This window comes from Gymnodraco acuticeps, unplaced genomic scaffold, assembly GCF_902827175.1.
Source record: "Gymnodraco acuticeps unplaced genomic scaffold, fGymAcu1.1, whole genome shotgun sequence".
Taxonomy (NCBI): domain Eukaryota; kingdom Metazoa; phylum Chordata; class Actinopteri; order Perciformes; family Bathydraconidae; genus Gymnodraco; species Gymnodraco acuticeps.
This window is the reverse complement of record NW_022989787.1, coordinates 1-12,500: the sequence shown is the minus strand read 5'-3', so window position 1 is coordinate 12,500 and position 12,500 is coordinate 1. Positions and strand designations below refer to the sequence as shown.

Sequence of the window (12,500 nt, the reverse complement as noted above, 5' to 3'; positions counted from 1 at the left end):
GGTGACGTCACTTTTTGCCGAACTGCATTGTGGGAAGCAGAGCGGAGCTTTCCTGGCGTTTCCGCTGCAAAAGTTGAGCAATGTTCAACTTTTGAAGCTTCTGAAGCTTTCGGTGGAAGCGTCAGCCAATCAAATCATATGCCAGTACAAGCTCCAGCCAATCAAACCGCTGCTTGTGTGTCAGGGGCGGGAGATTCATGTGATTGGTTGTTGGTCGAGCTTCAGACACGCCCAGCTCCAAGCTTTTTTTGAAGCTGTAGTGTGGACGAGCCGTAACACCTACGTCACTTCCGGGGCAAAAAGTATGGCTCCGCCCACTTTTGGGGGAAAACAAAGCTGTCATTTGAACGGCGGTCAATACAAATTCTGAAGTTTTTGCCAATCCGATCAGAAATTTAAGAAAATCGTGGATTTGTGGATCTTCAAAGAGCCCGATCACGATGGCCAGACAGGCAAACAATTACATTCAATCATTGGAAGTGGACGATCAGGCTCGATATATGGCTAAATATAGCAGTAGGCGATCGATGTCCATAGATGAGAATAACATCCACGTCACTTTACGGCCCCGCCCACTTTTGGGGAAAACAACGCTGTCATTTGAACGGCGATCGAGCCTGAAGCCACAGAGCTCTTCTTTTACTGTCCTTTCTTCTCAGAGGAAGTTCAGAAACACTGAACTCTTGATTATTTGTAATGTTTGAGGAGCAATAAACAACACAGCAGCTTTTTGGCATGACAAAACTATTATTTTCCGCCTCGCTCATGAGACAGCTGGTGAAATTACGGCCTTGCTTACTGATTTTAATTTAATAATAATTAAATAATATTTGTAGGCGCCTTTCATGACACCCAAGGACACCGTACAATCTGTTACAAAACGAAAGAAACCGCTAATAGGCATCAAAACATGATAAAAACACAAACAGGAAATCATGGAGGAGACAGTCAAGTGGACACAAAGGAAACATATAATGGGGAGCACTACAGTGAGTAGGCAGATTTGAACAGGTTGGTTTTTAGTTGGGATTTGAATATGGTGATTGCGTCTGACTGTCGGATGTGCGGGGGGAGGGAGTTCCAGAGTCTGGGAGCAGTGCAGCTAAAAGCCCGAGCACCCATGGTGACGAGGCGTGGGGTGGGGACGGTTAGCAGACCAGCAGAGGAGGAGCGAGAGGGGGTATGTATATAACCATATCCATAACCATATATCGAGCCTGATCGTCCACTTCCAATGATTGAATGTAATTGTTTGCCTGTCTGGCCACCGGGCTCTGAAGATCCACAAATCCACGGTTTTCTTAAATTTCTGATCGGATCGGCAAAAACTTCAGAATTTGTATCGACCGCCGTTCAACTGACAGCGTTGTTTTCCCCCAAAAGTGGGCGGGACCGTAATTTTCGCCCGGAAGTGACGTTGGTGTTACTCTCATCTATTGTTACGCCATTATCAAGTTTAAAATATGCTCTCGCACTCTAACCCTTTCTTTAATTATCTTTTTCTTATTATTTATTAAAATGTGTTCTCGCTAATATGCTTTTTTTCTGGGTTCTTTTTGCAGAACTTATTCTAATTAGACTCTATGACAAGAAATGCTAAATGTTTATACATTCATTTATGTATTCATTACTGACTGAACTTGTAAGTTGATTAATTAGGTAAAGGAGAGAACAGTATTTGCCAGCAATTTTGATTATATTTTTGGTCATTTTTTATGCAAAAATGTGTTTATGTCTGCTTGCAGTTCCTGAAGTTTGAATATTTGCTGATACATTTTGTTATAAAGTTATATATGATAGTAAACTACATGTCCTTTCTATTTGACTGTTTGTGAGAGAAAACAAGCACAAAACCTCGGTTTAAAGAAACAGTCATGGGCATTTTTTTTTTATATTTTATCGACCAAATGATGAATCGATAATGAGAGAAAATAGGACTATGATGGTTAGTTTGGAGACAGTTGAGGCTTGTTGCTGTTTAGTTAGAATGTGTAACATGTAGGGAGGACTGTTATTAAAAGGAGTATTTCTACAGACGCTTACTGATCAGACTCTTTATCTTCTGTCTCTGTATATATCTCTCTCTTAAAATAGTTTTCTATCTGTGTTGTACCTTTATGTATGCACCACGACATCAAGTCAAATTCCTCGTACGTGTCAACCAGTGGCGAACCGTCAGAGAACACCCTGGAACACTCAGATCAAACAAACAAAAAATCGATTTAATTATATAAATCAAATGTAATAAATGAGAATGTTATCTGTGTTGTTGATCTGTAGTATTACAGTGTTACGTTGATTTGTTTGTCCTTCTCGGACCATGCTACGCATTTCAGTGGTTTTGTGTTAGAAAAGAAAGCAACCAATCAGATCTTGTTCTGGGTCTCTGGGTAGAATATCCTTCAACCAAGGTATTCTACATCCTTGATCGAATGCCCTGGCCGTTGCACTGAATGAGAGTGTATGTTTGGACTGACAGTTTGATCAACCAATCATATATTGATTTGTAGCCAATGGGCGTATTCTTTCAGAGTTCCCCTCGGTTCCAGGGTATTCTAGAAGGCCCGCTAGTTAACTGGCTCGAGACAGAGGATCTAGATCAGGGGTTCTCAAAGTTTTGATGAGTGAGGGCCAATTTAGGTACCCAATATTGGATTGAGGGCCGCCCAAGAAAAAACGGAACACAAAATAATTCCAAAACAAATCCTTTCTTTATTGTACTAACCAATTACCGCAACTCGCGAGATGCCTAGTTGCCATGCAACCAGTGTGACGAAGCAATTCATGCCGTTTTATTGTTTTTAACGTTGAAATGGCAACAGGTGAAGATGATGTTGTTGCGGAATTGTTGTCAGTACCCTTTTAATTCAGTGAAAAGATGGATATTATAGGGGGGGGGGGGGGGTGTCTACAGAAGGTCCAGTTGTGATAAACCTGATTGTGTCTGTGTTTCAGGCCGGCCTCGGTGGAGAGGAAGCCTCCGGAGCTCAGCACTCTGAACGACGGATACCAGATCCGCATCTGACCCGTCCAACATCCGTCCACTGGCGAGTCATTTTCCACCATCAATGTTTCTGAGAGCACACACACACACACACACACACACACACACACACACACACACACACACACACACACACACACACACACACACACACACACACACACACACACACACACACACACACACACACACACACACACACACAACACACACACACACACACACACACACACACACAAAACAGGAAGAACTTCTAAAAGCTGAGACTCAGAGAAAAGAGAGTGACTGGAAGGAATCCTTCATCATCGTCATCATCATCACACACCTGAAATTGCACATTTCAATCCGAGGATAAAACGCTACCCTCTATCACAAGATCCGAAGAAGTGATACCAGCGTATTTCTAGATTTACAACATTTCAATCAACTGGCAAAGGAATTAAAGGAAGGGACAACAAAGTATTTCCGTGACCTCCTCAGTGTCTTAAAGAAGGGCTTCAACACAAAGTGAGGAGGAAGGAAGGTAAGATAGATATCCAAATGTTTGTATGAAGTTGTTTAGAGGGACAGGAAGCCATGGTTGGAATTTGACGACAAAAATATGTTCTTTTTTTAACAGAACGTGGAAAAAAACATTATTTAATTAGTGGTTTTGGCCAGTTATCGTGTCAAATGATTAGTTATCATGCTACTTTTAAAGCACAATTTCCCTACAGAGAGTTTTGGAACAGGTTATTTTTGTTGTTGTCAGTTTTCCAACATGGCCGTCCTTCAGCCTGCAGGGAGACAGGCGTCTGTAGGAAGCAGGTTCACAGCTCAACGTGTCTCACTGTATTCTCACACACTCGCTCAGTTACAGAAGCAGAAAGGGCTCAGTGAAGGTCCTGAAGTAACGTTTTAGTTACACTTTGACTTGTCCAATTAAACAAGACGAGTAATTACACTTCCAGACCGTATTGATCACATTAGACGAGTGTGGAATAAAGAGAGGACGAGTGATGGAGGAAATCAAAGGGGTGAGAGAGAGAGAGAGGATTCACAGCAGGAGATCAGATCATTAGAGCACTGCAGCAAACCTCCTGCACCCCCTCCTCTTCCTCCTCTTCGTATTCTCCTCTTCCTCTGCCCTCTGTTGACAGCTATCTGAATACATAAACACTGCTTTCCAGGAAACTCTGTGAACAGAAACATGGAAAGAGTCCATCTCAGTACAGAGGAGGAGTAAAGGCAACGACTTCGTTTCTTCATCTAGATTTTAAACAGCAGGTTTTTTAATTACTGACCTTCTAATTGGGACCTGGAGACACTTGAGCGCTTACTTTACTTTTTAAGTGATATCAATAAAATCAGTTAAACTAAATTCTGCTTTTTTTTTGGTGTAAATTGGATATCTCTTTAGACCTCTCCAACCCACTCCAATGTCCACACTGAACCTACAACCTTTGGTTGCAAGTGAGAACAATGGGGAACCTCTGATGAGTGAAACCAGTGGTTATGAGAGGCCTGAAGAAGTGAACGTATCCACTATGACACAAGAAGAAGGAGACATCAGGACATTTATGGCGCATTTCCACTGCTGCACGGTTTAAGTGTGCCGAGCCGTGCGGGGCCCGTTTTTGGTTGCGTTTCCACTAGGGCTAGTTCCGGCTAGCGGGTACTATTTCACAGTTATTCTGGCCCCATAAAATCGAGGTTCTTTCCGGGCCAACAACCAGGCTGAGTCGGGCTGAGTATGCTAAACTAGAGAGAGAATCGCTGGCAAGGGGGCTACAACTACAACAAGATGAACATATTTGACCGTGATTTAATTGTAATACACGTTTCTAAATGATGCCGAAGTAACAACATACTGATACCGGTTAGTAAAAACCATGAATTAATGCTTTGACAAGTCTGCAGACAGACGGCAGGCGAGAAAACCTTTTAAAATGCATGTTTTCTGAATGGAGCTTGGCTAAGCTAACGTTATATATGCTCCGACCGTCCACACTCACAACAACGGCCTACAGACAGAAATAAAGCAGCGACTGTATTCTCCATGACACAGGCAGTCTGTGGTTTGTACTTGTTTAACTTCTGTCTAGTTTCTGAACAGATATGAGGAGCTGTGAGCTCTGAGTGCTAAGAGCTAACGGCTGATGTTGGTTTTGTGGTTCGTATTGAAGATGACGTCACGGCTCCGCCTACACTGCGTTACTATAGTTACTGCCCCAGCTACTAAACTGTAATGGAAACGCAGCATAAAGTGAGCCTGGCCTATCAAGGCCTAACTATACCGTACTAAGCCGTGCGAGGTCCTGCAGTGGAAAAGCGCCATTAGTGTTACAGTTCTTCATCTTTTCTCATCTCTTTAAGCCCCCTCTTTTTTTTAAAAAGTACTAGTACAACAATAAACACATGACCTAAGATTCAAACATGAATGAAACAGCAACAACCACAACACAGTTATTTAAATATAGACAGAAATGAGTAGGACAGGTTTAGCGTCTCACTAATGGACCTTAAGAAGTTTATACTGTATTATTTAGCAAAAATCAATCACTAGCATCTCCGAAGGCTAGAGGAGCTTCATATGTGATGACTAAACTCACCACGTGATCTCAGTTAACACACAGCTGGAAAGCTAAATCATCCAGCTGTTCGTCCACTCAGACAAAGGACGAGGAGGCAGATTGTGAACGCTCTGAAAAAGACTTTGTGATATCAGAGTGGATGTTAGGTCAGCACCCTTTAATAGCTCCAGGATGATATTATCTGGTCACGAGTTGAAGAAACCAGACAATATATTAGAGTTTTGTCTCGTTTAAAACTCAACGATGGATGCTTTTGTGGTTGGACAGAAATGTAAAACGTCAAAGCGTTTGGTCACGCAGGTTTTCAATCAGTACCCGTGTTTTAAGATCTTCGAAGGAACGAATAAGAGTGAGGAAACCGTGAGAGTTCCCAGTAAATAGTTTGATGAGTCGTCTTTTCCAAGTGACCTGTTTGTACTGAATGCACTGCGTCACACTTGACGTTTCATGAGGATTGTCCAAAAAGATCTAATCAAGTTTCATTTCGATTGTTTTTTTTTTGTACTCTCTTGACGAGGCCTTCGATGAATCTCAGCTGAAACGCTTGAAATCAAAGAAGCTTGAATTCTCCGGTCACATGTCCAGTTTGAAACTCATAGTTGGTATTTTAAACCATTCTGATTCAAACTCTTGAAAAGATGGTTGGATATATCCAAGCCACGAAGCCAGACGAAACAGTATTGAGTTATTTCACAGAAACAGACATTCTACACATACTGTTCTTGGACATATACATATATCTACGTTTATTAATGTCTGTTACATCCTCAGAATGTACTGTACAGGTTTAAGCCTTCAGACGAACAACTACACAAGTCAGTTGAATACAAAATAAAACATATGTTTATGTACAAACAGCCCACCAGCATTATTCACATGTTTAAGGGGTTTGATGTTAAATCCATGAAATCTACTGACGTCTGTAGTTCGTATCTGAAGGGTTAAATCTAGGGAGAATGGTGTTTCCCAAAATGAAGATTATCTTTGTTCAATAAGGCTGCACGGGACCATGACAGGGCCACCACAGTAATGTGCCAAAACATACGAGCAGAACTGCTATCAAGCGAACCTGGATGTAAGTGAATAATTGAATACGTTACGTGATGATTGGTGAACGCTCGCAGCCACGTTGTGATTTAAACAAAGTGTATGTGTGACCTGGCTTTAACGTCATATCAACTGGAGCAAAGATAATCCAACATATCTGTGAAGTGTTGGGATAAAAACATGTCACTCGAGATCAGGAGGATGCGTGTACGGACTGTTTCTGAATATCGTCATTTGATGGTTTTATAGCTTTTCTTTGATTGTTTCGCGTTGCTTGTCGCTCTCAGAACACGTGTGTGTGTTTTGTTGCCAACTGAACATCCGAGCTTTTGGTTTCCACAACGAGCTATGCACACAAAGAAATCTGTGTCTTCCACAATTCAAACCCTGGAGGAGGAAGGTGTTTGTGGCTCCATCTACTCAACAACATATCTCGTTTTAAAACGTCTGTACAGAAAGAAACCGTGGACTCATACGTCTTCTCGATGCCAGGGGGGTCAAACTCAAGGCCCGGGGGCCAAATCCGGCCCGCCACTTCATTTGATGTGGTCCACAAGAGCTTGCAAATAATATAATACGTTTATTCTAAGGTCACGTGCCGCTTTACAGGAGCACGTTGCCCATAAACTACATGTCCCACAATGCATCTCATTTTTGTGAGATGCGCACTGCAATTACTTACTCGACTTCTGCTTTCAGGCGTAGTTAATTATTAAGTTATTACCCTATCCGATAATAATCCAATGCAGAGGAAATATTGTAAAATACTACATTATTTTATATATATATTATTTATATTTATCTTTGTATATTTATATAGTCTTAAAGTTACCACCGGCCCTTTGAGTGCAACCATAATTCTAATGTGGCCCGCGATGAAATTGAGTTTGACCCCCCCTGCTCTACGCCAACAACGGTTAGCTTTTAGCATTCGCTCTCGGGGCAGAGAGGGGAAGCAGAACACATACGATGATAGAGATCTGACTCAAAGCAACCAGCGTTAACATTTCTATTAAAACGTTGTCGGTGTTTGTTAGCTTTCACAAGGAGCACAAAGCAGCTTTTGAAGTATTTCAATTCCTATTCGACACCGGTGTGTATCGCAGACGAGGATGCAACAAACATGGAGTAAAGAAGACTGATGTTCATCGTTGGAGATATATTCATGGAGATTCAACTGTTACCACGGACCCTAACTTCATAATGTGTGTCAACGTGATCGTGGACACTTTGGATTTAAAGACTTGAGACGATGCAGTTCTGGGGATTTTATGACTCTCCAGCAAAGACACGAAAACAGGACCTGAAACAAATAAAGTCCAACGTAGCGACAGACACTTCTGTGCGTGATCATTTATATGATTGAAGGTTTTCTTTCTTTGTTTCGGTTTGAAATGTGATTCAGTTTGAGGTTTTGACTTCTCAAATCTGTTGTCGAGACATTTGGGTTTGAATCATTGATTGTACTTTGAATCACTTTGAATGAGAAGCGTCTGTTTAAAGGAACAGACACACCTTGTAGGAGCGGGTGTGAGTTTGTATGGCCTTTGACTTGTTTCCAAAGTGCTGATATCTCGTTTCTCAACTCCACCTCGGTCCTGAACTACTGTACTGTTGAATGTGCTGCAGTCTGTTGGAAATGTGTCCACGCTGGACTCAAATCTCGCAAAGATCTTGAAGCTCTGTCGGCCCAATTAGTATTTCTCTATCCTATACAAACTGTACACACTAGCTGACAACAAGGATGCTAATACATTTAAAGGTCCCGCATTATTCTGTTCTTCATCTATATATCACAGGTCTCAGATATATACAGAGCCTGTCTCTGATTGGCTGAAACACCAAACAGATCATGGCAGCATTACCCATAATCCCCTCTGTTTCAGCCCTGTTTCCAAAGTGCTGATTCTCTGTCTGTTACTTTAGATGAAAATAATGAGCCGCTCCCCACGCCCCTCTGAGAGACATTTGGTTACAAAGAACTCAATGGAGCTCTAGGAGGAGATTCAGGTGATAAGGGGGGGGGGAGGTTACCTTGGTTGCTGATTGGCTAATGGTTACACAAGACAACACATCGTTATGACATCATAAAGTGGCCAAAATCTGATCAGCTCGTTTTCCATCCATCCATCTTCTCCCGCTTATCCGTGGTCGGGTCGCGGGGGTAGCAGTTCCAGCAGAGAGCCCCAAACTTTCTTTTCCCTGGCGACATCAACCAGCTCTGACTGGGGGATCCCAAGGCGCTCCCAGGCCAGCGAAGAGATATAATCCCTCCACCTGGTCCTAGGTCTACCCCTTGGTCTCTTCCCAGCTGGACGTGCCTGGAACACCTCCCTAGGGAGGCGCCCAGGTGGCATCCTAACTAGGTGCCCGAACCACCTCAACTGGCTCCTTTCGACGCGAAGGAGGAGCGGCTCAACTCCGAGTCCCTCCCTGATGACCGAACTTCTCACCTTATCCCTGAGGGAGACACCAGCCACCCTGCGGAGAAAACCCATCTCGGCCGCTTGTATCCAGCTCGTTTTCCGTGTTATAGAAATGGATCAGGACAAAAAGAGAGAGAATCTTTGTTCCCAAAGCTCCGTGTTGCATAATGATAAACATCGCAAACCAAACTCAGAGCGACTTATCTGAACATTGTTTAAAATAATTATACTCAGCAGACGTTGAAACCTCTTCCAGTGCCTCAGCCGTAAGCGTGCGATCACATCGGAATATCTTTATTTCAGTTTTAACTTTGTGTTGTTTTGAAGGAGTTGCCCATGTGCATTGTGCAAAAAATAAAAGCCACTGATATTGTGTCACAGCTTTTACTTCCTGTTTGGCTAACTGGTTTTGTTTTCCTCCTGAAAAATGTTTTGATATCCTGTGACAAAAAAATGTTGTTTTCTTATTTATTTTCTTGTAACAAAAGAGACAGACATCGTTACGTTGCAAAAAGAAATCAACGTGTGATGTGTTGCAATCAAACCACTGTTACAAAGAAGAGCTGACACACACACACACACACACACACACTTTAACATGATTGTTTTTAAGGAGAGCTTGGTCCCTGTGTGCGGACGTGCTCGTGTATCCTGTGGAGATCAGTAAGATGTTATTATTGTACCTTCCCCCTGTTACAGTGCAGCAGCTGTTTCTATGGACCACTGTAGCAGCATGTGTTCTTTTAATAAATGATATATGTTTGTAACCCCGTGTTCTTTTGTCTTTTCACACCGTATTATGACATTGATGCGATAGCGGTATTAATTGGAGAGATGTATCACATGTGAGTTACGGGAAGAAATATTCAGATATTCGACAATATTTTCACAATCTTGCGCAGTATGAGTCCTAACATGTCAAAATACTAAAAGGAAAAGTAGTCATTATGCATTTTACAATAATAATATATGTTCTTATTGACTTTCAAACACATTGATTCAATAATGTGTTGGGAAAGGTGCAGCTAATTCATTCATTTCTTTATATACTGCTGGTTAGATTCATCCACACTAAAACATCAGAATGTATCTGTTTATAATTGTTTTCTAATATTCATATACATCTGCAAAGTATCCCGAGCTTTACAATTCATTTGGAGTATGAATGGAAAGAGGAAGTTAAGTATGAGTTGCCGATGTTACTTTCCATTACTTAATCCATATAAATAAACGTAATTACTGCAAGCTAACTAAGCTAAATATCAGTAAATCAGCAGAGGAGGATCATGGGAAAGCTGCAGAGAAAACTGATTTGAATGAAGTTATTCGTCTTTAAACGACAGTTTTAAACGGCTCACTACAGCCTGGCTTCTGAACGTATAATCTGTTTATGTCCCTCTGCAGATGTGTGTGTGTGTGTGTGTGTGTGTGTGTCAGTCAGCAGCTTTACAGAAATAATCCTTCATTTCTCATCTATGCAGCAGTTTAGGGATTGGAAGGCAGGCGAGGTTCACCTTCTGTTTGTGTGTGTCCTGTCAATGGCTTATGATGATGTAAGAGTGTGTGTGTGTGTGTGTGTGTGTGTGTTCCTCTCTGATGTGAGGATTAAGCAGTTGACTGAGCTTTCAAGGTGAGACAGCAAGAAGCCAGCAGAACATGCTAAACTATGACTTTTTTCATTTTCCGACTTACTATACTGACTATATTATTACTTAATTTTCAATATACTATGATATGACTTCTCTCTGAAAATGTGAGTGTTTTATCATATCTTCGACATACTTTAACGATATTTGTTCCCCATACTATGCTTTGTCTTGTTCTGATATTTTCGACACACTACTACCGACTTCTTATATCGTCAATATGTTCCTACATGTTTTTAATCTTATCACTTATACTACGGTTCTCTTTTAAGTTGCTGAACTAAACGACCAGCTCTTCAGGACACATTACTCTGCTAAACAAAGAGACCACGGCTCCATCTAGTGTTCACTCAGTAAACAACAACACGGGTGTATTCCTCTGGTTCCTCGGATGCAGGACGATGTTCTTCAGATGCTGCAGAGTCATGTGATGAGAAACCAGCAGACTCACAGACATCGGGAAATAAATATATCGTGTAATATGGAGCAGCGACAGTGCATCTGACGACACCTAAATATACAGAGAGGAGACAAAACCACAGAAGCTTCGAATACGACAGAACAAAACAAATACATTTACCATAAAACTAAATTATTATGCTTAGATTTACGTGATTTAATTAGCATCTCCATCTGCTAAAGATGACCAGGAGATCCAGTAAGTAGACCTTGAATCCATTTTTACTATTGTATTTGTAGCGTTTTTACTACTATTGTGTTTACTTGTACTTTTTAAGCTGCTATGGACATTTTGGCACTCCCATGTGCACATCATCTTTGTGTACATACACTGAACAAAAATATAAACGCAACACTTTTGTTTGTGCTCCCATTTCTCATGAGATGAACTCAAAGATCTAAAGCATTTACTATAAACACAAAATAACCATTTCTCTCAAATATTGTTCACAAATCTGAAAGAATCTGTGAGAGTGAGCACTTCTCCTTTGCCGAGATAATCCATCCCACCTCACAGGTGTGGCATATCAAGATGCTGATTAGACAGCATGATTATTGCACAGGTGTGCCTTAGGCTGGCCACAATAAAAGGCCTCTCTGAAACGTGCATTTTTGCTTTATTGGGGGGGTCTGGGGGGGTCCGAAAACCAGGCAGTATCTGGTGTGAGGGGTAGGGGTAGGGTAATGTTGTGAATCGAGTGGCCCATGGTGGTGGTGGGGTTATGGTATGGGCAGGCGTATGTTATGGACGACGAACACAGGCCACTCGATTCACAACATTACCCTAACCCTACCCCTACCCCTACCCCTCACACCAGATACTGACTGGTTTTCGGACCCCCCCAGTTGTTACATTGTTTTGTATTTGTATACTCTCTGGGTTTTATAACGTTGTTGTTAGTACATATCATTCTCTGTGGTCATTTATATAATATTATGCATCTATTCAAAGCAATAAAGGTCATATCATTTATGACCCGGCCAAAGGTGTCATCATAAATTCATTCGATACACTTCTATTAGAAGACAACAGAAAAACAGCCGCTTCTTTTGAGAGCTACAGGAATAAGTGATCATGGAGGTAAATACTGGAGAGTATAAACGGCTGACTCTGCAGATAATTATCAGACGACCAATAAAACACAACTCCTATCGTACAAAGACGCACAGCCATTTAGATTAGAACATTAGAACAGTCTCAGAGGAGGGGGAGACGGTCATGTTCGTCTGTGTGAAAAACTAAACTCCTATAGCTTCACACACACACACACACACATACCAACTCACTCACTCACGCACACACACACACCAACTCACTCACGCACACACACACACCAACTCACTC

General features: G+C 41.7%; 1 protein-coding gene across 2 annotated transcripts in view; it reads left to right on the top strand.

The window, feature by feature from the left end:
* Positions 1–4,364, top strand: part of LOC117549701 (tubulinyl-Tyr carboxypeptidase 2-like) — a 12,805-nt gene extending 8,441 nt beyond the window's left edge. The window contains exons 4-5 of one of the 2 annotated variants that reach the window (XR_004569524.1): positions 2,956–3,081; positions 3,217–4,364. Coding sequence is in view for 1 of the 2 variants with exons in the window: in XM_034221787.1 (XP_034077678.1) it covers positions 2,956–3,025 (70 nt within the window). In the remaining variant the exon portion in view is untranslated. Of the gene's footprint in view, positions 1–2,955 lie in introns of both variants that reach the window. The other variant, XM_034221787.1, reaches the window with a different exon arrangement.
* The last annotated feature ends 8,136 nt before the right edge of the window (positions 4,365–12,500 follow it).